Source organism: Lontra canadensis, unplaced genomic scaffold (assembly GCF_010015895.1).
Source record: "Lontra canadensis isolate GAN:19392208 unplaced genomic scaffold, GSC_riverotter_1.0 scaffold29, whole genome shotgun sequence".
Lineage (NCBI taxonomy): Eukaryota > Metazoa > Chordata > Mammalia > Carnivora > Mustelidae > Lontra > Lontra canadensis.
In genome coordinates, this window is record NW_022631023.1 from 1,489,733 (window position 1) to 1,514,978 (window position 25,246).

The window sequence follows — 25,246 nt, forward strand, 5'->3', positions numbered from 1 at the left end:
GACACGGACACTTCCCCTTTGCGGTCTTCCCAACAGCCCCTGACCCCGGTCCACTCATGAGGAACCACCATGGTAATCCCAGCAAGGGGCGTCTCCCCAAATGCCTGACTGGGCCTCTCCGCCTAACACTAGGGGTCCTCGGAAGGACGGTCACAGCCAAGAGGAGACGGAAAGGGACGTGACTGATGTTGCCTGGTGTCCTGGACGGGATCCTGGGATAGATGTTAGGGGAGACTGAGAAAATCTGAATAAACCGTGAGCTTAATCCCATCGCTCTTATTTATTGCTGTTATTTACGTATCGACGCTGGCTCCTTTAACGGCGCCCGACGCATCCCGGAAGCTGCCACTGACAAGGGGCTGGGTGTCAGGGACGTGGCAACTCTCGGTCCTCTCATCATTCTTCTGTAAATCTGAAACTCTTCTAAAATAACATTATTCAAATAAACAGCCTCCCAGTGCCAAGACACACTTAAGGAGAGACAGTGACCCTGTCCAATAGGAGGCTCAGGGGGGAGACCAGCTGGGGACCTTCCTGCACCCGGAGTGCCGGAAGCCACCTCAGCTACGGCCCAGCTCGGCACCCAGGCCGCGAGAGGCCACCGGCCGGGTGCTTACGTGGCTCTTCTTCCCCCAAGGAGCCCCGAGCACATTTTTCAGATGAGAAAGCTGAAAGCAGGGAAAGGACACTTGACCGGGGTCACATTTTTTATGGAGAACCGGGGGGATTTGCCTCTCAGGCTCTGGCTCCATCCCCAGTCTCAACTGTGAAGGCCACTCCTTGACTCCCTGTCCGGACTAAAGGTTCTGGGTGCTTCCATCCCGGCTGGCCCGGGATCTTCCAACTCTGCGGCCTAGTGGCCCTGAGCATGTCGTTGGACACCCCCCTGCCAAGCCAATGCAGTGAGGCCCAGGGAGGGACTGCAAAGGGACTGGCTTCCCTAGAGCACGCGAGTCCCAGGGAGGCAGGAAGCGCTACAGGCACGCGTGCTTCCGGGAGGGGCAGCTGAAGGCCGCGGGTGTGGTGGCAGGCAGGGTCCCTGCGGGGTGAGCCCAGCAGCTGGAAGGACCCACCACACCACGGCCCTCCCGGCTAAGCCACTCCGAGGCCCGCAGTGGAGAAGGCCGACAGGCGCCCCTCGTCCACACGCTGGCCGGGCCGCCCGCCGCCAGAGGCCCCAGGGCTCCCAGCCCCACGCGAGGGAGTCACCACACCACCTGCCTGCCTTGAGGCTCGGGCCACGGGAGCGAGGGCTTCTGCACCAACAAGGAGGTCAGGCGCCTCAGTGGCCTCTGCCCCCCCCCCCCGGCCCCCCGTCGGTTCTTCTCGGGGCTCTGGACACAGGTCAGCGGCTGCCGCCCCGGAAAGGCCGGCCCCATCCTGGTGCCGCAATCCCCAGGCCGCAGACGGACACTCACCCTCGGGCACGGGGCTGCCGTGCACCCGCCTCCAGCTCCAGCAGCTCAGGGAGGGCATCTCTCAGGGGCTGCAGGTCCCCCACCACCACCGCAGCCCTCCGTCTCCGCTCCGCCTTGCGCTGTCGCTCCGCCAGCTTAATGGCTTCGATTTCTGGGGGGAGGGAGGCCAGTGGGTTAGCAAAAGGAGCAGAGAGTAAGGGACGAGCACACAAGCAACCGGCTTCTTCCCTGAGCGGGGCCGGCGGGCCGGAGGCAGGCCGGCAGCCTAACGGCGAAGGCCAAAACCGAGCTGCACGCGCAGGCGCTCTCTTTCTGAAAGGGATGCTGGCGCGGCGGCCTGTGCGTGGTGGGCATGGGGGCTGCTGCATCAAAGGGGGCGAGGGGCGGACGACAGGAACAGTGGGTCACGGAGGGGCATGCACGCCTGTGCTCCGCACGCTTCCCCGGGGACGCACCAGCAAGGAGAAAGCAGGTCCCCACATATGGGAGCAGGCGTCACGGGGCTCCCAGAAGGCGCTGCACAGTGGTCTGGGCCTCTGAAGGGGCAGCGCAGCCCCTGGGAAGGGGGCCCTGGGGTAGGCTGGGGGCCAGCATGGCTGAGTGGAGAACAGGGAGCTGGAGGCGGAGCCCGCACCAGCCAGCAGGGCAGGGCCTCCCCGCTGGAGGAGGGACGAGGGCAGGGCCTGCGTGGGGGCACAGCCTTGGGAATTTCTTTTTTTTAGATGTATTCGTTTGAGAACACGTGGGCACGAGTGGGGGCAGGGCAGAGGAAGGGGGAGGTGCAGACTCCCTGCTGAGCGTGGAGCCGACACAGGGCTGCATCCTGGGATCCTGAGACCAGGATGTGAGCCGAAATCGAAAGGTGGACACTTAACCGACGGAGCCCACCAGCACCCCAAAGCCTGGGGATTTGATTTTCACTTAAAAATATTTTTATTTTACAACTGCTAATAAAATATGTGTTCCAACCAGTGTGGCTGGCAGGCAACTGCCAGAATTTGGGAGGCGGCGGCAAGGCTGCGCCCCAGTCACTCCCCTGACTCCCGTGTCCACACCTGCCGGCCGATGAGAAGCCCAGGGGAAGGTCCCCAGAAACCAGGTGTGCGGCGGACAGCACGTGACAGATGGCACCTTGCATCATGCACAGCGCAGCTGGGTCCCAGCCCCTGACCCCGGCCTGGGAACCACTCACACCCCTTCCGTCACTGCCCCACCAGAGGCTCGAGCCCCGGCCCCACAACAAGAAGACATAAAAACGTGAGGTGAGGAAGATGAAACGTCCTCTCCACTTTAGGTGGCGTGATTTTCATGTAGAAAGTTCTAAGGACGCTACAGAATAACTATCAGGACACACGACTTTAGCCCCGTCAAAGGACACAATATTAAAAAGCCGTCTTACTCACTAAGAGGGTTGCTGGGGGAGGGGGTGTGGAGAGGGCGGTTGGGGGACGGACACTGGGAGGGCATGTGCTGTGGTGAGTGCTGTGAAGTGTGTAAACCTGACGGTTCACAGACCTGCACCCCTGGGGCTAATGATACATTCCATGTTAATAGAAACAGTAACAAAAAAGCCATGTTATTTACTAATAGAAAACTAGAAAATGAATCTTTCAAGAATCCCATAACTATAACTATAAAACGGTCAGTAACGAGCTTAACAAAACAGGACAAAGACCCGCGTAAGACCCCTACCGTGAAGACCGTATGACGCCAACAACGGAAATGAAAGAAAGTCCGCATTAAGCGGAGAAACAGACGTGTCCGTGAACGTGAAGATGCGGTACTGTCAACACGGCAACGTTCCCCAAACCGACCTATACACTCAAGGCACCGCAGCCGTAGCCAGGCAGGGCTGTCGGTGGGGTGGGAGTCACGCAGCCGGGCGCCCACGGCAAACTCCACACGGAGCCGCCATGGACGTGGCCCCGCAGAGAACCGGGGCGGAGGGCGTGGCCACGAGACCCCACAGCCTCCCCGACAGCGGCATCAGCCGACAGCGGCGCCCCCAAGCCGACCCAGGCCCCGGAGGCGACACAGTGTGCGCGAGGACACGGAAACGAGCAGAGGAGGGACGCGGAGGCTCCTCGACAAACCGCGTCCAGGGACGGGGCACCCCCGCGGGGACAGCGAGCCGCGGCCAGTCCCGCATGTGCCCACACGCGCTCCCCGAGACGGCCCAGAAGCCGAGCCAACCGAGCGACGGGGCGGTCGGAGACGCAGGACGGCGTCTCGAGGACTCGAGATCGGGCGGTTTTCCTACACGAGACACGCACACGAAACGACCGCATTAAAAAAGGGTAAACCCAGCCCCTCACGGTGCGGGAGGACGTCGGCAAGAGCGCTGGACGCGGCGACGGAGGCGAGGGACCCCACGAACCAGACCCGGCCAGGGCACCCACGCCGTGCACGGGTGCCGTGGCCGAGGCAGCAGGAGCGTCTGACCGCTCCAGACAGACGTCTGGTCACGGCTCGTAAAACCGAACACACACCTGCCTGTGGCCTGGCGTCCCGTTCCCAACTAGTCCTCACGGAGAAATGGCAACACGTTCCACAGGAGACCGGAACCGACGCTCGCAGCCGCCGTCCTCCCAGCAGCGAGGAGTGAGCGGCAGGCGTCCGGCAACAGGAAAGCGGCCGCACATGGCGCACCCAGATAAACCCTCCCGGCGAGAGGGGGGCCCGGGCCACACCCCACACGGAGGCGCGGAACCTCCAACCGTCCCACGGGGCCAAGAGACGCGCACACACCGAGCACACCCACGAGGCCGGCTTGCAGGCGTCTGCCACCGTCACATCCCAACCGCGGACTCAGAGAGGGGCGGCGGTCACGGCCGGGGCCAGGGATGGCGGGGACTAGTGGGGGGCACAGGGGGCTTATCGGGGCTGCTGCTCCGCCTCTCTCGGGGACTGCTGGCACCTGCGCGTGCGGTGGCCCGCGGCCTGGCCATCCATCGGAGGCCGGCTTCTCCCCATAGTGAAGAGAACCGCCAGCAGAGGCTGTGCTGCAGCAGAGTCATTCGGAACAAAGTGTCCTGCCCTCTGCCACCCACGGAGCAATGTGTGGGTGGGACCTGGGTGGTGGACAGAGGGGCAAGAATGGACAGAGGAACAGATGCAGTAAAGAACAGTGTCCAGGGGCACCCGGGTGGCTCAGTGGGTTAAAGTCTCTGCCTTCGGCTCAGGTCATGATCTCAGGGTCATGGGATCGAGCCCCACATCAGGCTCTCTGCTCAGCAGGGAGCCTGCTTCCTCCTCTCTCTCTCTGCCTGCTTCTCTGCCTGCTTGTGATCTCCGTCTGTCAAATAAATAAATAACATCTTTTTATTAAAAAAACCTTCAGAGAAAAAAATTAATTTTAACCATGAGTGGACATACTGGATGTAACAATTTTAAAAAGTCAAAAGAACCAAAAAATAGTATAAACAAATAAATAAAAATAAAAGTGAACAGAACCACACTAAAATGAGAATAATAAGGAAAAAATCACAAAGCAAGCCTCGTAGGAAAATCCTTAGCGAACCACCAGTGTGTATTCAGCAGCAGGAAAACGCTCTAGACGGGACACCCGGCGTGGTGTGGCATCTGCCGGAGGCCCGGGACCAAGCCCCCGTAGACGGGCCGGGGGAAGGGAGGAGCAGGGGCCCCAGGATGGTTCTGCCGGGAGACCCTTGCGACAGCACTGTCACCTGCACGCTCACAAGCCAGCCCTGCACATGCGGAGCCCAGAGCCACAGTGCTTGGGGAGGAGGGGTCAGGGCATTGCTCCGGGCCATCAGCCACCTGTACAGGGATGGGGGCCGTAGCGATGGGGGCCGTAGGGATGGGGGGCACAGGGGCTGGACACGGACTTACTCTGCAGCCACCTCTCACGCCGCAGCTTCAGCTTCTCCTTCTTGGGTAAAACCACCCTGGGCTCCACACCTGAGGACAGAGAACACACGGGAGTGAGCGGGGTGCTCCGTGCCCACAGCGGGGAGCTCGAGCTGTGCACGGCAGCCCAGTGTCAGGCAGTGCCCCTGACCCCGGGAGGACCTCTGGCAGGCGGCCCAGAGACCCCACACAACTCATCAGGAGGCGGCATGCGCTCTCCACTCAGGCAAAGCCTAGTGGCACCAAGGAGGAAGCCCATGGCCCTGAGCCCTTGCACCCTGGAGCAGAGGCTCACGGTCCCCCCCGCTTGCAATTCCTCCCCTACCCGTTTGCACGGGCGCTGCCCAAAGCCAAGGGTATCGGGTGAGTCTGGTCAAAGCAAGAGATGGTCCCAGATCTTGTCACTGATTCTACCAAGACAGTAAGAAAAACCCACTTCTGGGGCTCCTGGGTGGCTCAGTGGGTTAAGCCTCTGCCTTCAGCTCAGGTCATGATCTCAGGGTCCTGGGATCGAGCCCCACATTGGGCTCTCTTCTCTGTGGGGAGCCTGCTCTCTCCTCTCTCTCTCTCTGCCTGCCTGTGATCTCTCTCCATCAAATAAATAAATAAAATCTTAAAAAAAAAAAGGAAAGAAAAACCCACTTCTCCTCACACAGTGCCTTCTGCAGGGGTCGGCTGTCCACTCTTGCCTGCCAGCATGGGAACGTGTCCCCAACATGGCCCTGGCCTTGCCAGTCCAGGGTCACAGGGTGAAGAGTGCCCCACACGCCTTCTCCTCTGCCCCAGAACACAGGCCACGGGCGGACCCTCCCACCACCTTCCCTCCTCCCCCCAGCTCAGTGGGCAGGTGGCCTCCCCACCCTATCAGCCCACCCTCACCCCCATGTATGCCTGCACACCCCCATTTTATGGACTAAACTGTGTCCCCCAAACGCACATGCTCATGTGCTGATCTCCAGGCCCTCGGAATGCAACTGTGTCAAGACACAGTCTTTACTGAGGGCACCAGGGTGGCCGATCCGAGGTGACTGGGCTCCTCACAGAAAGAGAGATCGCAGACACGCACGGGGACGACAACACGAGGATGTGGGGACGACGGCCATGCATGCGCCCACAAGAGAGGCCTTAGGAGGGCCCGAGCCAGCCAGCATGCCGACCTCAGATGCCCAGTCCCCAGACGGTGAGGGCTACTGGTGTGGAGTCTGTTCCAGCCACCCAGGCGGACCCGCACATCCATCTGCTCAGGAATAAGGCAAAGCCCTGTGCTTCCACCATAGCTGCCAGGCAGCCAGCCCGCATGGCCCTGCCCGCCCAGTGCCCACGTGGACTGAGGAGTTACTGGGCACTGGCGTGGCGTCCCCCGCTGCCCCCAAGGAAAGGGGCGCCCATAGTGCTTGTTCACGAACTACCTGAAGAAACCTGCTGACCTTTAGGAGCGCTGGGCACCTGTCAGCGACCCTACGAGCTAGCCCCGTGTCAGAGGGGGCCGAAACCCCGGAGTCCCGGGAAAGCTAGCGACTGGGATGGGCAAGGAGTGTGCGAGCGAGCCTAGCGGCCTCCACGGCTCGGCGGCCCCGGGCTGGGCCCTCAGAAACTGCCCGGGGACGACGCTGCTGGAGGGTAACGGAGACACAGGACGCGGAGCAAAGCCTGAGCCACGCGGGCACAGGTGGAGCCTCTCAGATGGCTCAGAAACCCCCTTGGCCCTGGCTACAGGACACGGGGCTCTCGCCCTCAGCAGCCGGCCAGGACGGGGGCGAGACAGAGGAGCCCCTGCCCCCAGCAGGCCAGAGAGCGGCAGGGCAGCACCTGACGTCCCTGACCCAAAGCGGACCCCCCGCCGGACGAAGCCAGTCAGTCTGTGTCAGCAGAAGCCATCGAGAGCCCCGAGGACGCTGGGGCAGGGCCTGCAGGTGCCTCAGACGGCACTGCGCCTCCCCTTCCCCAGGCCCCTCCTTCTCCAAGGGCAGGACGTCAGGATGGGCCTGGAACTACACGTTGGGCAGCGGGACCTCCGCAAAAGGAGGGACCTTTCATAAGGTACTGAGCGCCTCGAGCCTCTGCATTCGAGGGTAGCTGGTGGCACAGACAGGAGGGCTGCTTCGGGCGTGGTCCGTACAGTTATGACGCAAACCCCGAGAGCCCAGCGGTAAGCCTCTGGGATTCTTCCAGCCGCGGGAAGAGAGGCTGCTCACATCGCCAGAGCTGCCGCGGGCGAGACACGCAGGCGTCCCCGGGCTCTGTGCACCGGAACCTGGCCCGACCTGGGTGGGGCAGGGAGCAAAGCGTGGCTGCCAGGCTCCGGTGCACAGAGACGGACCAGTCTGGCTGCCGTGTGCCCCACACCAGGGCCGTGGCACGTGGGAACACAGGCTGGGAGGGCGCGGGGCCAGGAGCCACCAGACGCTGCAGAGTGTGTCTGCCTCCCGTGCGCTCTCAGCACAGTGTGGTCCCAGGCCAGCTCCACTTCCTTGGCCTTCACGGGGCCTGAGCCCAGGGCACACGCCACCCAGGGCACAGACTATGAGTCACGCGCGTCTCCGATGCAGCTCTACTTCCGCCGCTCTTCTGGCTCACACGGCAGATCTGGGGCATCTGACAAGAGAGCGGAGAGCAGGGCCGTCAAAGAAAGGGGGTGCGTGTGCTAAACTAGACTCTTCGTCTCAGAACCCGGGGCCCCCAGGAGGATTTAATCCCTTCTCCAAGAGTAAGACCCTGCACGCTCTGGCCTTGCGCTGGAACCTCCAGACTCATGCGAGGTGACCTGCTTTCCTCCTCGTGGCCCTGCCACCCCCAAACCCCCGCGGAGAGCGGAGGCATTGTGTGACTTTCCGGTCACCCTCAGCTGCTCCCAACAGGGCGCGTGCGACAGGGTGGACAGAAGGGGCTGCAGGGTGCAGGCGCCGGGCACCACTGCTCCTGAGATGCCCCAACCCCGCTGTGCTGTCCAGCCCCACGTGCGGGCCTGCTGCGGGCCACGGAGGGCATCTCTGCAGCCCCATGCAGGCGTCAGAGGCCCCTGGGGGTCGGGGAGACGTCCACATGTCCCAGTGCCATGTCAAGCCACAGACGGGTGACAACGGTACCCACTGTGGGCTCAGGGGGCACCTGACTGGGGTATAATCCTGGGCAACGGAGGCCAGTGTTGGGAACGGAGCTGACGCACCCATCCAGTGGACGAACGTGGGCGGGTGGCCTCCCAGGGAAGCCTCTGACCGCGGGACGTGTAGACGGCTCGCTCTCACACGACCAAGGAAGACCGAGACTCCCAGCCGCACGGCCTCTGGCTGACGCACAGGCCACGCACACGGTCCGGGGCGCCTGTGCCTCGACCCCACCCCAGGGGCCTCAGCCCAGCAGCCTGTCCCCACGGCACCAGGGAAACGGGAACCAAACATGCCCTCACTGTAAGACAGCCGAGCACCCGCAGAGGGAGGCCCCCCAGGGCATCTAGAGGGTTCCAAAGCCCAAGCCCCCACGGACTAGGCAACGCCCCTGCTCTGCACGGAGGCTACAGCCCTGGAATGACACAGACCAGAGGGCAGGAGGGGAGCGGTGGCTGGTGGGCCAGGTGGACAGACCCTATGGACAAGCCATGGCAGCACAGGCTTCAGGAAAGGTGGTACCTGGGGGCATCGGGATGGTCTGGGCAGCCAGAGCCCGAGGCTGAGCAAGGCCAGACAGCTGCCCGGGCACACCTCACTGTCCCTGAACGGTGTCAGACCCGGAGCGGAGGCAGCCCTGGAAGAAAGAGAAACACAGATCCTGGGGGGTTAAGGCCTCTGTGGCAGCCTTCTTACAGGAGACTGTCACACACATGCAGGAGAGGGAGACCATGAAGAACCCTCGAGTACCTCCAGCTGTGTCCACTCCGACCCGGTGGCTTACAGCACACCTCCGTCCCGGTCTCGTGCCCTCCGCCCCCAGGCCCCACCAGCGCCTGCTCACGAGTGCCCCCGGGGGCCGGAGCCAACAGCTATGAAAGGGGACCCACCCTCGGCACCGGCACCAGGGGAACCAGCCAAGATGGGTCAGGAGACACTCAGGGGGACACGGCGGTCTATGCAGGCACCAAACCCCTGCCATGGCCCCACATCAGGGCCCCCCTGGGCTCAGCCCCGGACATGCCACTCTCACGACTCCAAGCAAGGACACCTCTCCTGGGCAGACGGGAATCCCCACAGAGCTGCCTGACTGTGGCTTCTACACAGCGGCACACCAGCGGGGCCTCTGCCACAGGGGCCGGCTCCCGGGGACACTGGCTCACATCCTACCCAGAGCACCCCCCAGTTCTGCTCTGGCTCAGTTACTCCCGCCCGGCGGGCTGCCCTCCTGTGGTCGCAGGGGTTAGAGGGTGCCGGTCCCACAGGCCCTGTCCCTCCTGATGCCCAGCAGACTGCTGGGCCATGTCTCAAAGGAAGACATGGAGGCCCAGGAACTGCCCAGAACCAGGCAAAGGGAGCGCAACGGGCACCTCCCACCCCGGGGCCCACAGACCCACGTGCGCCGTCACTGTGGGCGGTCCCAGTTCTCACACTTACGACAGAGGATACGCACCACATCTCTAGCCGCCACCGCAGCGCAGCAAGCTGTGTGTGACCCACGAGAGCAGAAACCCCAGCCTCAGAGAAATGGGGCTGGGCGAGATGACGCTGGCCTCTCCGGTCCCAGGCTGGAGGCCTGGAGTTCCGCACGCAAACTTGGGTCCCAGTCTGTCCCAGGGCTGCTGTCCTGGGCGTGCCCTCTCCTCCAGAACCCCCAGGGTCAACACTACAGCCTCGCCGCTCGGGGGGGAGGAACAAGAGGTGTCCAGCAGCCTTCTTGACAAGTGACAGAAGCTGCGCCCTCGGGGCCGGTCACCCCCACGAGCGCCCACCGACCTCAGGGCCGGGGCCAGGAATGCCAGCCCCGGGTGTCCACGTGCCGCAGCGAGCAGCGAGCTCTCACCTGCAGGGTCAGAACCAGTCTCCAGACTAAAGTCAATGCTCGAAACAACCCGCTGACCATGCTGAGCAGGAGGAAGGGCGGCCTCCCGCCCTCGCTGTGCCCCCAGCCGTCCTCCAGGCCCCGCAGCCCCAGGCCGTGGCCTCAGCTACCGAAAGGGCTCTGGGCACCCCCGGGACAAAGGGCGGGCACAGACTCGGGCAGAGGCTGCCCAGAAGAGAAAAGCCGACGGTAAGATGCGGCTGGAGCCCTGGGTCTCCGGTGGCAGAGACGCGACGGTCCACTCGTCTGTGTGAGCCGCTCGGGCACCACGTGCTGGCGAAGCCCCAGGGCAGAGGCAGTGACGCCCGGCAGGGGCCCACATCGGCCAGCCCGGCACTGCGCTGGCGCCCCGTGGCCCGCACCGGCGGTCAGCGGAGGGGACGTGACGCGGCAGCGCATCATCCCAGGATGGACGTCCCAACGAACCGGAAGATGAATCAATACGTAATTTGCTTCTCCATAAACGACATCAAGAACCCACTCTCCCTCCATCGACAAGATGTGCAAGATGCGGGCATGGGGTCCGGAGCGGCTGCGGGAGCGGGCCGGCGTCACCGAGGCCTCGCACGAAGGCACCCGGGGTGACACACACACCTCCCCACCTCGGTGCGGGCTGCCGAAGACAGGTGCGGGGGAGGGAGCGCGACTCCTTCCCGTCCCTCTGTGCATCGAAAGAAGGTCCCAGTGCATGAAATACAGAAACCACAGCACCACGAAGGAGCCATGAAGAGCACAAACGAGTCACAAAACACAAAGAAAACGTCCATCTGACAACATACGAGACCTGTAGTGGAAGAGCTCAGTGACCTGTCGGGGCCACCTGCCGCAAACAGAACAGGCTGCGTCCTTCCTATGTAAAAAGCTCTTCTGAAAAACAAGAAAGACAAATAAAGGAACAGGGAAGGTGCAGAAGTGGGCTGCCTGCAGAGAACCACGGCTCACGGAACCTCAAAGGACGCGCATGTTCTACAAACTGGCCCCCGCTGTTTGCCCTTGACATGAGCAGAGACCTACGCGTGCGCCCGCCAGCTCAGACCAGAGGCAGACTCCCACACGCAGAGCAGGGGCTCCCACGGGCAGCGCCTTCAGACGGGGACTAGGCAGCGCCAGCTGACCTCCGTTGCTCTACGGGCCTCGTGCGTGCAGGCCCCAGTCGGAGACACACACTCATACCCTGGGCCACAGGCGGGGACTTGGGATGCAAACCTGGGGCCAAAGGGCCCATCCAGCTCCCAACACCACCCACGGGTTTTCTAAATGTCTGCACGTGGTCTCAGCAATTGCCCAACTACGTCCGCAGAGGGAGTTAACTAGCATGCACAGTGGCCAGCAGACAAGACACGCCCCGCAGCCCAGGGCCCGTCATACGACAAACCCCAACAGCCTAGCACAGGAGCGGGCATGCCGTGTGCTGCTGGGCCACATGCCCACGCTAGAGGACACGTGGGGCCGGGACCAGCCACACGTGCAGACAATGGAGACAGAGGAGCCTGCAATGGGGAAAGCCACGCCAGAGTCCCTGCACAGAGCGTCTACGCTTGTGTGTGTCACGCTAACCAGAGGGCAGTGGCGGGACACCAGTGAGGAAGCGCAGCGAGCTCTCGGGGGCAGGGCGGGTGAGCACTGGGGGCTCTGCAGGAGGGAGAGGACGGGCCAGCGGCGGGAGATGCAGCCAGACGTGGAGGGCCCGCTCTCCCCACCCCAGTCTGAGACAGGAGGTCGCCTACCACCGATGGTGCAGATAGATTGTTTCTTCATTTTCCATTTAAGTATTGACACTGCACTCTGCAAGCAGGTGGCCTTATAGAATTCTTTTCAAAAAACAAAGATATAAAAGAACTGAGGACAAATTTCCCTAACCAGAGACAATGTCTGAGAAGAAAAATGACAAGATTATTCACCGAACAGGCCACATCAACGTATTCTCAAAAACACACCCCCCAAGTTTTACCGTTAAAACACCCTTTTTGCTGTGAAAGCCCTCTCCCATGACGAACTCCCAGATGCCCCAACTGTTGCGTATGTCAAAAAGAGAGACTCAAAACCCTTAGGACCAACTTCTACCATAAAGACATGGTGACGTGGCCGCGGTGGTTTCGGTGCTGCAGCCGCAGAGCTGTCCTCCTTCAGAGGTGACCCTGCCAGCCCCAAAGTCTGACGGGACGGAATGAGGGCAGCACCCATGTGCAGAGGGGAGGGGCTCCTGGGGGGGCTCGGGCCAACCTGCGGTGTCCCCTCAGGGCAGACCGTCCTGCCAGCGCCTGGGCCCCCATCCCCAGCACGACACGAGTAACCCGTCTGCTCCTCCCACGACCCCTTGTCCCACCTCTGCCAACCCGGCCCATATCGCCATCGCCTTCTGGAGGCCACTGTCAGGGGAGACCAGGTGGGGGACCGTCCACATAACCAGGCGCCAGAGGGCCAGCGAGCAGCACAGTTGCACTCCAAGGACGGAGGCAATCAGCTCGTCCTCACGGGCTCCTTTCTCTCAGGGAAGGAAGCCTGCAGGGGGCCGCCACCCTGAGATGCTGGAGCCCAGCTCGGCCTCCCTCTGGCAGGGGCGGGGGGACCTCGGCGTCTGCCAGGGAGAAAGTGGACAGTACGAGAGGTGCCCAAGGAGGCCCCAAGTAACACCCGCTCAACATGCTCTGGGGCCTCCTCGCCTCCTCTCCAGTCTACGACCACCCCACAGCGGACAGGCCAGGCCCGGCTCCAGGCTCCTTGCCAGACAGGCCACACAGCCCCTGCCTGAACGTGGCAAGCACCCGGCCCGCAGAGCCCACGGGGACGTCACAGACACGCTGGCGAGCGCAGGTGACACTCAGGCTCAGCGGTCACGGCACGTTCACTGGACTGTACCTCTGAGTGGTAGGGACGTGAGGACCCTTCGTCCCCAGGAGACCAGGGGGGCCCCAACCTCACGCATCCCCTGAGCACCTTGAGGTGGGCTTTGGAAAACCCACCAGCGCGCCGGTGCTCACAGGGCGACGGCCGCCAGACCCACGAGCCCCAAGCACTGACAAGGCCGGACGGTCCCCGCTCAGCCACGGGGACATGAGTGACAAGCAGACGGCCCGGCGGGGTGCCGCTGCCAGGCCCCACGAGCCGCGGACATGGCCCCTTGCCGCCAAGCGCAGAGCGCCGGGTTAGAAAGCGTGAGCCGCGTGCACGACGGCACCTGTCCAGCCCGTCTTTGCCAGTACGCGACACCCCTCAGGACGCAATGAACCCCCAACGGCCAGACAGCCCCACATGCCCCAACGGGTCCGAAGACCGTGGCTGGTGGACAGCGCCATAAAGACCACGTCCCCTCTCAGTGGAAAGGGGCAGGAGTGGCGGGAGCAGAGACGAGGCTCTCAGGCGGTGTCCGGTGACAGAGAGCCCCGAGGACCCGCTGGCGACCACAGCCAACTCCGCTGACGGAGGAGCTCCAGGAGCCGAGGTGGCGCACCGTCCCGACACTGGGCCGCCAGCTCTCCGCGGGGCCAGGCCGGCCTCCCGTGCCGCGTGTGGAGGCGGCGGTGCGCGAGCCGTGCAGGGGCGAGCGGGGCGATTCCGAGGGACGCGGCCACAGACAGGGCCGGCGGCTCCCCCAGCCAGCCACGGGCGGAGGGGCCCGTCTGCTCAGAGAGCGGGAGACCAGCTCGGCCAGGCAGCCGCCGGCCGCATCCGGAAACGGGGCGGGTGACACCTGCTCTGACCAGGTCAGTGCGTGGGCACAGCCGGGTCACAAACACAAAGCCCACACAGGGACACAGAGACACAGGAAGTGCGCTCCCTGGGTGGAGACGGAGGCGCTGTCTTTTCCAGAACGCACACGAGCTTCTCCCGTTGGGAAGCGTTACCTTCCACAAAAGCGGTTTCAGAGGGAGGCCAGGCCCTGACCTCCGCGCCTCCGCCAGGGCTCCCCGGGTGGCTGCCCTGGTGGCTCCAGGCTGGGGATCGGGGCATTTGCTCACGCGTCAGCTCAGCTTCGCAGAGCGGGGACCTCAAGTGGCACAGAGCGAAGGGGCCTCCTCCGCAGCCTGGCCCCCCCGCTCCCCCCGATGCCAGAGCGAGCCCCGGTCTGCCTTCCCGCCCGACTCTCCACGCTGGCCCCCGAAGGGCTGCCTGTTCTCCCCCGACACGCGTCAGCCGTCCCTACGACGGTCAAATCCAACAGCCTCCTCCGTCCGACGGACGCTCATGAGGCCCGCCGAGCTGCCAGGGAGGGGCCGCCGGGACACGCTCCAGGACAGAGCAGGGGTCGTCACGAGCCTCCCTGTCACTGCTTGGGCCACGCCCTGCAAGCCAAGCTCTGCGAGGATGACCTCACAGGGCCCCCCAGCAGCCCTCTTGCCGGTGAGGGAGCCAACCACAGGAAGAAACCGGTGGGCAGGACGTGACGGAGCAGGCCGGCTCCCCCGACTGCCCGCCAACCCAGCAGAGAGAGTCACTGAAGCACGCGGGGTCCGGGACAAAGGCAGCAGCCCTACAGATGGCTGCGGAGAGGAACACAGCCCCAGCCCCGCACAGGCCGGCCCAGAAGCCGCAGCGCACCCCACTCCAGCGTCCCCACCCTGAAGGGACAGCCTCTCACTGCTGCCCGAGGAGAGCTCGGCCTCCCAGGTCCGCAACGACCCGACCAGAACAGCCGACTCCGGGCGTGTCCTCATGCCGGCCACTGCCCACTGCTATAGGAGGCGGCTCGGGCGTGTGTCGGGGTGGGACGGACGCCCAGAGCCTCCGAGGAGCACAAACATGAGCACTGCCAGGGCTGGAGCCTGATCCAGACCTGGACCCGGGGCCTCAGCCAATAGGCACACCAAGGCCCCACAGCGTGGCACCCCCGTGGCCTGACTGTAGAGTGAGGTACGGTCCTCCCAGTCCCAACCCTGGTCCTCTTTCCCACGGCCAGGCGGGACCTTGGACCCCAGCCCTGCGGGATGGCTGCCGGGCTCACCCCGAAGGTCCCCTATGCTTCCCTGAAGGTAGACACAGGTAGACACAGACTCCAGAGGCTACACTGGGCCAAGCCAGGGACCCCTGCTGGGAGGAAGGAGGGCCCCTTGCTCAAAGGGGTTGTGACCATCGATGAGGCCCTGGACCTGGCGAGCGCGGTGACACGTGGGGCCCACACCCTGCTGTGGCTCACACTGACTCTGGGAGCCCGGGTGAGCCCAGCACGTCCCGTCTCTCCCCCACCCGCTATGTGGGCTGTGTAGCGCCACTGGCATTTGGGTCATCAGGGCTGGGCAACAGCGTGGGGACAGGGCTTGGGCTGGGGCTCTCCGAGAGGGGTGCCCACAAGATGGCCTGGAACCGGGCAGGGAGGCGCCGGCTGGAAGGCTGCCCCAGCCACCTGCAGGGTAAAGACAGGGGCTGGCCAGGCCCTGCCCGCTGCACGCCCTGAGCCCAGGCCTAGGTGTGGGTGTCCTGCAGACCCTCACCACCCCACACCTACCCTGCTTTGGCCCAGGAAAAACACCTCCTAAGGCCACCAGGCCTCCTCCAGCGTGGATCTCAGCCCCCACCCCACGCTCAGGGCTGCCGGGATGGGCAGAGGCTCCGGCCGCTCAGCCTAACACAGGCACAGCCGACCCCCACATCAAAGCACAGGAACTCAGTGGGTAGAGGGCAAGCTGCGGTCACTCCAGGGTGCTGGCACGCTGCCGTGCCCACAGCCCCACACCGAACCCTCTCAGCACAGACGGCGCACGCAAGCCCCTGTGCGGCCGGGCTGCAGCGCCCGCGGGCATCAGCCAGGTCCTCCCACGCTTCATCCCCCAAGAGGAGCCCGTCTACAGGCTAGAAGAAGGTCTTGGAAGCGAAGCGGCCTTGGCTTGTCCCAAAGTGGGAGGAAGGGGAATTCAAGCACAGGACCAAGGCCTCCCACGTTCCTCCTCCCAAGCACTGATGACAGAGGGAGCGGGACACAGGCCCCAGGCCCCACACCGTCTCCAAGCCATCGGAGCAGGGCCCTTCCAGGCTGCCTCCTTGACCCTGCCCTTCCCGGCTTCCTGTTGTTGCAAAGAACGGGCTGGAGGCAGACCAAGCCGCGGGCAGCCCAACGGCGGGCCCCTTCCTGCGCCCCAGTGTGTGACTGCAGGTCAGGGGCCATCAGCACTCCAGCTCTGCGGCCCCGTGGCGGCCAGCAGGCCCAGGGCTGGAGAGCCTGCCTCCCCGTCCTCCGCACGGACAGGCACACAGACTTTTGGGCCCCGTGAGTCACGGTGCTTCTGGAGGCAGTGGGTGCCCCTCCCTGGGGCTGGGCAAAGGCGCTCCCGCCCCACAGGTCTCGGGAGACGTGGCCACCGCCCAGAGGCGGTCACCACGCACAGCAAGGAAACAGGACGGCCCTCTGGCTCCCGGACCTGGCAAACACTGCCAGCCCCTGCAGACTCCGGGACCCCCCCACAACGGTCTTCAGGAGGGCCACAAGGCCACGGGGGAGTCAGACACCCCCTCGGCCAAAGCAGTCCCTGCACAGCCACGCAAGGCCCCAGCCTGGCCCAGAGCCATCCCCGCTTCCCACTCATCCCACGCGGGCAGCGTGAGGGGAGTAATGAAAACCCTCCCGGTGGGTCGTCTCGCCCCTACCTCACAGCTGGACAAAAAGCTGTGAAAGTCTTTGAAGGGGGAGAGCGTTACGGGATCCCAGGCGACAACCACCAGGAAGCCCCGGGAGTCCGGCACAGGATCCAGCCGCCCGATGCAGGCTGGGCCTCGCGGCACACGCGGCTCTGCCGCCCTCTGCTGAGCAGACCGCGCGCCTGCACCTGCTCCAGCCTAAAGCCAAGGTCACAGGCCTCAGTCCCACCAGCCCGGAGGCTGGCCTGGTCCGCTCACCACAGCCACCTGCAGACCTTCTCCGCCACAGGCAAGTGGGCCCCCAGAGCACGTCCCTGCAGCCTCCACACCGCCCAGCGTCCTGGCCTTCAAGTGGGCTGACCGCGCCCCTCGGCGATGCTGACACACCCCCACCCAACCAGGCCTTCCCCGCGCGCGCCTGCTCCCCTGGGCTTGGGTCTGGGGGCCAGCACTGCCCACCCCAGGCCACACGCCCCAGTACTGACCCAACACTCTGCGCGCTTACATGACAGCAGACGGGGCCTGTGACCTGCAACCTGCCAGCACAGAGGACTACACGGGACAGAGAACCGGCAGAGCAGTGTCCTGTGCGGGGCAGGGACGCAGGAGCCAGACGCCCCGCCCCCCCGACCGGCCGCGGGCCCTCACAGACAGACATGGAGGAGCCTCAAAGCCACGTCACACACAGGTCCAGGAGCCCACAGACCTGGACCCCTGGGCAATGCCGAGTTCCGCTACTGGAGGGGACGGGGTGCCATCTGCAGCAGGAACTGGGGTGACCTCTGGCTCTGCAGCATAGCCTCCTGCCCCTGGGGATGGGAGACGAAGCCACAGCAGCATAGGAACCCCACAGCCCACGGCACAGAGTCCGGGGGCCCTCCGGGGGGAGCTCAGCATCCCAGCCGGCAATCACAAGGCAGCCTACGGAGGCAGGATGCGGCTCACAGGCCAGCAGGGATCGCAAAGACGCCAGTACAGGCTCAGGGGAGAGGCCAGCAGCAGCTCCCACACAGTCAGAGGCCACTTGGGTGTGAGCACAAGTCCAGACTAGGGCAGGGAGCTGCACACGCGCACGCGGTGGGGACAAACGCGGGGACACATGGTGGGCCAGCCGCCCCAGCGCCCCCCACCACATGGCTCCCGCAGCCAGACAGACAGCACTTCCGCTGCTGACTCAGCCCAGGGCAAGGACTCTGGAAGGACCGTGTCTGCGCTGACCCGGGCCGGCAGGCACCCGCGCCCTCGCGGCCCAGCACGTGACTGAGCAGCAGCCGAGTCCTCGGATGCCTCCTTCCACAGGACCCGCGCCTGCCTCAGGCCACCAGCCCCGGCGCAAACCTGGGGAGCCACAAAGCATGCCAGGACCCAGGGCGCCGGTCAGTCGGGAGACAAGGGGATGCAGGCCAAGGCGGAAGAGCCGCTGGCAGGGAGGGCGGCCCGGCGTCGGGGGGAGGCCGAAAGCTGCCATCTGAGCCGTCTGGACGCGTCAGGCCGGCAGGGAAGGGGCCGCAGCTTCGGCAGCCCCAGGCGGGCGGCGACAGGAATCAAGTGCCCTGTCCAGCACTTCCCACCTGGCCCACCTGCACCAAACCGGGCAGGACTCGGAAGGCAGACACCACGGCCGCCTCTGGCCTACAGACCTGCAGACCCGGCGCCCTGCTGGAGGCCACCGGCTCATGAGGCTCCTGAGCACACGCCCCTGACCAGCAGCAGCTCGGCCCCAGGCGACCTGCCCACTTCAGGGTCCCCAGGACCCGGGCTCTTCCTGAGGCCCTCCCGGCTCCGCCGACTGCAAAGACTGCAGAGCTCCCGACACAGCCCGAGCGCTGAGCTCCACACCCCTGAGCCCGGGCCCTCTCATTCTGCTCGTGTTGCTTAGTTTTCTGTGTGTGATGACGTGTGACATCCTAAAATCACACTCTCCTGGCTGGGGAGAGGCCACGGACTAGCCAATGCCCGTCTTCCGTCTCCTAACCACCCCCCTCCCCGGCACTTCCGCCCGCGAGGCCCACTGTGCCGTGCCCCCGGCTCCAGGACCCGAGAGCGGAGCACACGCTTCTCCCGAGCTCCTCCTGCCTCTTCCTGGGACCCCATCTGACTGCCCGCCCCATAAAGACACCCAAGCGCCTTCCCCGTGGTGGTCCGGCTCACACCACCCGGAGGTGCACTGCTCTCTTTGCTGGGAAGAACGTGGTGCCCTTTCTGGGTGGCCACGCTTTCCGTGTGGTCCGGCATTTTCTACCGAGCCCTCGGACTCAGCGCAAAGGCAAGAGGTAACGGAGTTCTTCCCCGTGGGCACAGACACGAGCCAAGGCCCTAGCTCTGCGGGTGGACCCGCTGACGTGCTAAGGGGCCGCCACTCCGGGGGCTCCCGCGGGACCACAGCGGCTGCTAGGACCCCGTCAGGTCAGGAAGGACGTGCTCACGCAGAGTAAAGAACCGAGAGGACTGGGCTGGGGTCTACGGTCTTCAAGAGGGTCCGGAAGAAGACGGGAGGGGCCCCTGTGCCCTTACAGCTGCCAAACAAGACCCACCGGCTCCTGGCCGATTCCCCGACGTGGAGACCACTGGAGGGCGGCGGCAGCAAGGTCCGGCAGGTCCGGCTGGGGTCCCCGTGATGCTGGTGGGCACGCAACCTCAGCGGCTCTCGCTGCTCAGGGAAGGAGAGACATGGAGGGAGAGGCCACTGTGCCCTGCGGGGAACCCGAGAGAGGCGCTGCTGTCACTCTCACTCCTGGATGGGGCCTCATCTCTCCGAGCTCCGCAGAGGGTCCGGCGCCCAGACCAGCTCCTCCCGTATCATCCACGAGGGGGACACAGTACGCCGGCCCCTCGCAGGCAGGGCAGCGCTGCCTGGCCAGAACGGTGAGAGGCGCCCCGGACCCTCCCAGGCAGGCCACGTGGCACGCCTGCCCGGCAGATGCCACCCTCAGCTGACCCCTAAGTGCAACGGGAGCCCCGATCGCCAGCAGCCACCACTGTGGACTGGCAGCAGCCGAGGCAGGACCAGGCTCTGTCCCACGGCTCCCGCCGCTGCTTGGGGACTCCACAGCACGGACGCCTTCTCCCGCCCTTTGCCCCTGAAGCCAGCCCCTCACAGAGCCCCCACTACAGGCAGGCTGGAGGCGGGCGCAGGACTGGGGTCCCCGGAGCGCCCCACCGACCCCACCGTCTCAGGTCAGGGGGAGCCCAGGTGCGCGCCCATGGACACGGCTGCTGCTGACAGTGGTTCGTCAGCGGCCACGGGAACAAGAGCCACACACAAGCTGCCTCCACCGTACGCCGGGACGGAGCGGGCAGCTGCCCAGGGCGCATCGCCACGGCAACAGGTCTGGCTGGGCTCAGCCGCTCCGCTCCAGCTGGCAGCCACAGACGGGACCGTGAGGAGCACACGACGAGAAGACAGCGTGCGCCAAGTGGTGCCATCTCCCGCCCGCTGCCCGCCCACCCCACGGAGGGCTCAGCCTGTGCGGCCCAGACTGGGGCCGGACCAGTACGCCTGAGCCCGCCCCACGGGCAGGAGGCAAACCGCCGCACAGCCACCACGGAGGCAGGCAGAGCAGGGTAGAGGCCACAGGGTGGCACAGTGTGGGGGTGGGGGGACGTGGGAAGACCGCGTCTGTCCGCTCTCTGAAGGCACAGTCCACACGGTGACTCAGAAACCCCGAAGAGCGACCCTGAACACAGAGCTCTCACCCAACGCCGAGCGAAGGGGGAGAAGCCGTCCACGTGGACAGACGAAGACAGAACAGCTGTCGCTGGTCGACGAAGAGGCCTGAGGGCCTGCGGCCCCCGTGGCCCTGAGGAAGCACAGGGGCTCACACCGCGGCAGGACGCAGCCCGAGCTACATCCCGCTGTGTGGCGGGCGTCCTCCAAGACAGCCGGGGGCCCGTGAGGGACGAACCTGCCCTGGGGGCCACCATAAGGCGTCCCGCAGCTGCAGGCAGACGCGGGAGGGGGCCCTCCCAGAGCGCCCCTTCCTGACTCAGCGCAGAAAATCCTGAAAACGACTGCAGGGGTCCCTGTCCTGGGATGTCCTCTGGCTGCACCTGCACCGACGCCCCTTCCTCCGCTAAGGCCTCCTCGATTTACCCTCTCGTCTGTGCCCTTGGAAGCCTACAGGATCAGCCTCCATGCTAAGATGCCAGAGAAGCCGCAGTTCCACGGCCCCGTGGAGTCTCCTCTCACAGAGGCTCCCCCCGGGCGATACCCTCTTCCTCTCGTCTGTCTTCTGTTGGTCACTGAGCTCCCGGCTGAGAACGCAGAGCCGGCTCCCCTACAGGCTTCAACGTACCGAGAAGCCACGGAGATCGGGATGGCCCATCTGCCCGGGAAACAGCAACAACCACACGGCACGGCGCGCGTAACCCCAGGCTAAGGGCTTGACACAAGCCACAGCTGCGAAACTACAGCTCACGAGCCCAGAGAAAGGCGACAAGCAGGAGACGGAACCCGGACGCTATGAAGACCTGGAAGCCACGCCGTTACCCAACACGAGGAGAGTTCCGAAACGCGCGCGTGGACGGACTGAGTACCGCGGGGCCCCAGAGACCAGCGCCGACCGCGGCACGGCACAGACTTGCAACTCTCAAGACCGAAAGGCAGAGCAGGACTCCCTCCGGCAAGGTGAAAAGACAGCGGATCCCAGCAGAGCAGGGTCTCGGGGCTGCGCAGACGGCCCTGCCCTGCACGGGTTCACACGCCGCCATCGCCCAACTGCCCCACTGTGCGTGTGCCGTCCCCGGGGCAGCGGGGACACCTCCCTCCAGGTGGCGGCGGTGGCAGCGTGCCCTGTCCAGGCCAGAGCCCACCGCGCCCAAGGGCTGCGACCAGCAGCAGCCCGTCAGAAAAGCACCCGGCGAAGTCCCGCATGGGGAAGCACGCGGGGAACATGACCTGCCCCACACCGGACGGCACGGAAAGATACAGTCGGGCAGGAGCTGGGACGGGACGGGCGTCCCCGAGCGCAGCGATGTCTACAAAGACGTTTTCAGGACGTCACGACGACGTGCGCACCGTGTGCGTACCTGACGATAAAGAACAAGTACTCGCTGATCCACGTACTAAACGCGTGTGTTTGCACAGCCCTGCCAACACGCGTCAAAAGAGCCTGGGAGTGAAACAGTGCGCTCCAGCGTGCGGCGGAAGAGAGATGCGTACACGGGTATCTTTACGCCGCTCTTTCTACTTTAGTTCAGCTTAAAACGCTGCCATTCTGAAAACACGCACAGGTTAGCTGACCTTACCCTGGCCCACACGTGAGTGTCTCAGACGTGGCCTGGGACCAGGCTCTGAACGCCCAGGCCTCAGCCCCGCATGCTCACCTCTCCTGATGGAAGCAACACTCCTCGCGTCCGGGTCCAGCTTCTGCACCAAGGCGCTGGGGTCTATCTTCGTCCCGGCGAAAATATCGGTGCTTGTGAAAGCCCATTCCTAAGAAGGAAAGAAACCCTAAGATCTCTCCACGGCTCCAGAGTACACACGAGGCTGGTCACACCGCAGGGAGAGCCCCCAGTGGGGTCTCCCAATGGGCCGGGCCAGGCCAGCTCCTCCACGGAGAGCCTAGGGGAGGGAACCCTCGCCCCCCAGAGCTGAGCCCTGGGCCCCGGGCCCCTAAGGCAGCACTCCCTCCCACCAGCCTCAAACGGGCTTTGTTCCTGCTCTGGGGACCCTCGTAGCACGGGCTCTGGATGGGTACGGGCTGTGAACGGAAGGTCAACATTCAGAAGCACCGTGACAGGAGCCAGCTCTCCTCCGGAACCCGCACCACCTTCTCCCCACGGCACTCTCCCGTTTGGTGACCACCGTCCCGCCTCGGCCGTCTCTCCCCAGGCCTGCTTCCCACCACGGTCAGCCCACAGGGAAACTCCAAAACCCTCCCAGTCCCTCCACGCACACGGTGCTGAGCCAGAGCCCTCCTCCCAGGCTCCCCCTCCCCCAGCTCATTCCAGGACAGGCATGGGGGTGGGGGGGCAGCGTGGACCCCCAGGGGAGTCACAGACCAAGACAGGCCTGTGGTGAGCACAAACCAGCCTGAGCGCCAAGGTGCAGGGCTGGCCTGCGGCCCAGAGCTGGCGCCTCAGGAGCTCCGGGCGGGAGGGGAGGTCAGTGCGCAGGAGACGTCGGAGAACCCACAGGGACAGAGCTGGGGCCTGGGAGGCAGCTAGAAGGCCGCGCAGCAGGTGAGGTCCAGCCTGCTGACCCGGGGGCCCGTGGTGGCGCACAGCCAAGACTCCCTTTTTCCCACGCGGCCATCCGGACACCGTCACAGGGGAGCTCCGCGCTCACAGCCTCAGGGGTCCGGAACTTCCCGTAGCGGGCGTGGGCTACACTGCTGGTGTCCTTCCGGGCCTGCGGTGCCGCCCAGTGACTGGAGACGGCGTGCTCCCCAACGGAGCAGCCCCTGTAGCTGCGTCTCCACAGGCCCACGGCCGCCCTCCTCTCCCGGTCTTCTCGGCCCCTCCTCTTGCACACTCCAGAGCCCGCACCCACAGTCTCCACGTGACAGCTCAACGCTCTGCCGCGGCGTCCGGCTCCAGCCCACGGCGGCTCCGGGGGCGGCTCCTTCCCAGCTGGCTGCGGTCGGGATCAGCAGGACTCTGTCCGCGCGGGGCCCCTCCGGGCCTGGCCAGCACCGGATGGGGATGGAGCCGCGGCTGCAGGGGCGCCACCTCCGGCTCAGGTCACGGGCTCCCTGCTCGGCGGGGAGCCTGCTTGTCCCCCTCCCGCCGTGTGTCTGTCAGGCACGTAAGCAAGACGGGGGCAGAGAGCGCGACCACCGCCTCCCGCAAACCATCCGCCGGGGACGCTCACCGACGCGTCGGAGCCCCGGACCCGCGGCTTGGGCCAGGCCGCGCTGGACCCCGCCCCTCACAGAACCCCCCCGGGAAAGGCCGCGGCGGCCAACGACCCCCCCCCCCCCACGAGCGCCGGCTCCAGTCCGAGGAGAGCCAGAGGCCGGGACCCCGCCCGCCCCCACCTGCTGCAGGGGACGCTGAGAGCCGCCCCCTCCCCGTCATCGCGGCTCCGACCGGCGGGCGAGCGGGGAGAGCAGGGGCCGCCCCGCGGGCTTCTGTGGCGGTGACGGACCGTCTGCCGGCCCCGAGCGCTGACCCCGACGCCCCGGCGCGCGACCTCCGGCCCGTACCGCGAGCGCCCCGAGGGCCAGGCCGTGGGCAGGACCCCGCTGGCCGGACGCTGCCGCGTGCGGCGGGGCTGGGGCGCGGGTGGCCGGGTCACTGGACGCTCGTTCACCCGGCGCCGCCCGGTGTTCCCCCCAGAGACCGCGCGGCTCGCAGGCGTCCCAGCGCCCGCCGCCCGCGCCCCAGCCCCGCGCGCCGAGCAGCCCGCGGCCTCCCACGTCCTGGGCTCGGACCGCGCTGCGGGGCCGTGCGGAGCCGTGCGGGGCCGCGGCCGGCGTCCGCCCCGGCGAGGCGCGCCGACCCCGCCGAGCCCCCGGCCCCGAAAGCGGCAGGCGGAGCGCGTCCGCGAACACCCGGCCCCGCACGGCCCCGCCCCGACCCCGACCCCGACCCCGCGCGGCCCCACGCCACGGGCGCCCACTGCGCCGCCGCTCACCTTCGCGCCGACCCCGCCGGCCGCCGCCTGCGCAGGGGCCGCCTCCCGGGCCGGGGGCGCGGGGCCGCACAGGGCCTGCCCCGCCGGCCTCACCGCCGCCTGGTGCACGCGGGCCCGCAGCCCCCTCACCTTCCCCATGCCCCCGCCAGCCCCGCCGGCCGCCGGAAGCCGGGACAGCGCGCCGCCCCACCGGCCGGAAGCTGGTCCTCCGCGCGGGCGGCCCGGCCGGAAACAGGAGCCGGGCGGCCTGGATCCGCGCTCCTCCCGCGCACGTGCGCGGACGGGGGCGGGGCTAGGACGCGCGGCCCCGCCCCCACCGCCTCTGCGGTCCTGCGATCTGGGGTAGCCACGGAGCAGGTGCGCCGCGGACCAAACCTGCTGGAAATACAGCAGCGTGTCAGCCCCACGGCCTCGTGCCTTTCAGAAACGCGCCGGGGGAGAGCAGGACTCCGAGGCCGGGGCCGTGCGGGCCTGTATGTGCTGACAAGCGGAGTCCGGTCTGCGGGGGTCCCCCGGACACCAAGGGGGACCCCAACAACCCGTGGTCCACCCGGCGCGTCTGCTTTCATCCGCCCTGACCGGACAATTACACCGTCTCACTCACTCCTCCGAATGGCTCCTGGAAACTGGCGCAACCCGCCCCTTCCCACCCCACCTCCCCCAGCCCCGGTGAAGCGCGGCAGGGTCGCAGGCTGGAGAGCCCCGCTCGTCGGACAGCCCCGGTTTGCTCTCCGTGCTCCGGGCTCCAGGGCATGCGGCCCGGACGGCTGCGTTCAGGAGAGCAACCTGGGGGTGACTCCCATCCCCAGGGACCCTGTTGTGC

General features: G+C 65.8%; 1 protein-coding gene across 4 annotated transcripts in view; it reads right to left on the minus strand.

The window, feature by feature from the left end:
* Positions 1-24,610, minus strand: part of FAM207A (family with sequence similarity 207 member A) — a 29,441-nt gene extending 4,831 nt beyond the window's left edge. Inside the window, exons 1-4 of one of the 4 annotated variants that reach the window (XM_032865244.1) lie at positions 24,424-24,610; positions 22,170-22,278; positions 5,271-5,339; positions 1,419-1,569 (exon numbers count right to left, since the gene is read on the minus strand). In XM_032865244.1, the coding sequence (XP_032721135.1) occupies positions 1,419-1,569; positions 5,271-5,339; positions 22,170-22,278; positions 24,424-24,561 (467 nt within the window). In that variant the 5' untranslated portion in view covers positions 24,562-24,610. The remainder of the gene's footprint in view (positions 1-1,418; positions 1,570-5,270; positions 5,340-22,169; positions 22,279-24,423) is intronic. The other 3 variants (XM_032865243.1, XM_032865246.1, XM_032865245.1) reach the window with 3 other exon arrangements.
* Between the last annotated feature and the right edge of the window lie 636 nt (positions 24,611-25,246).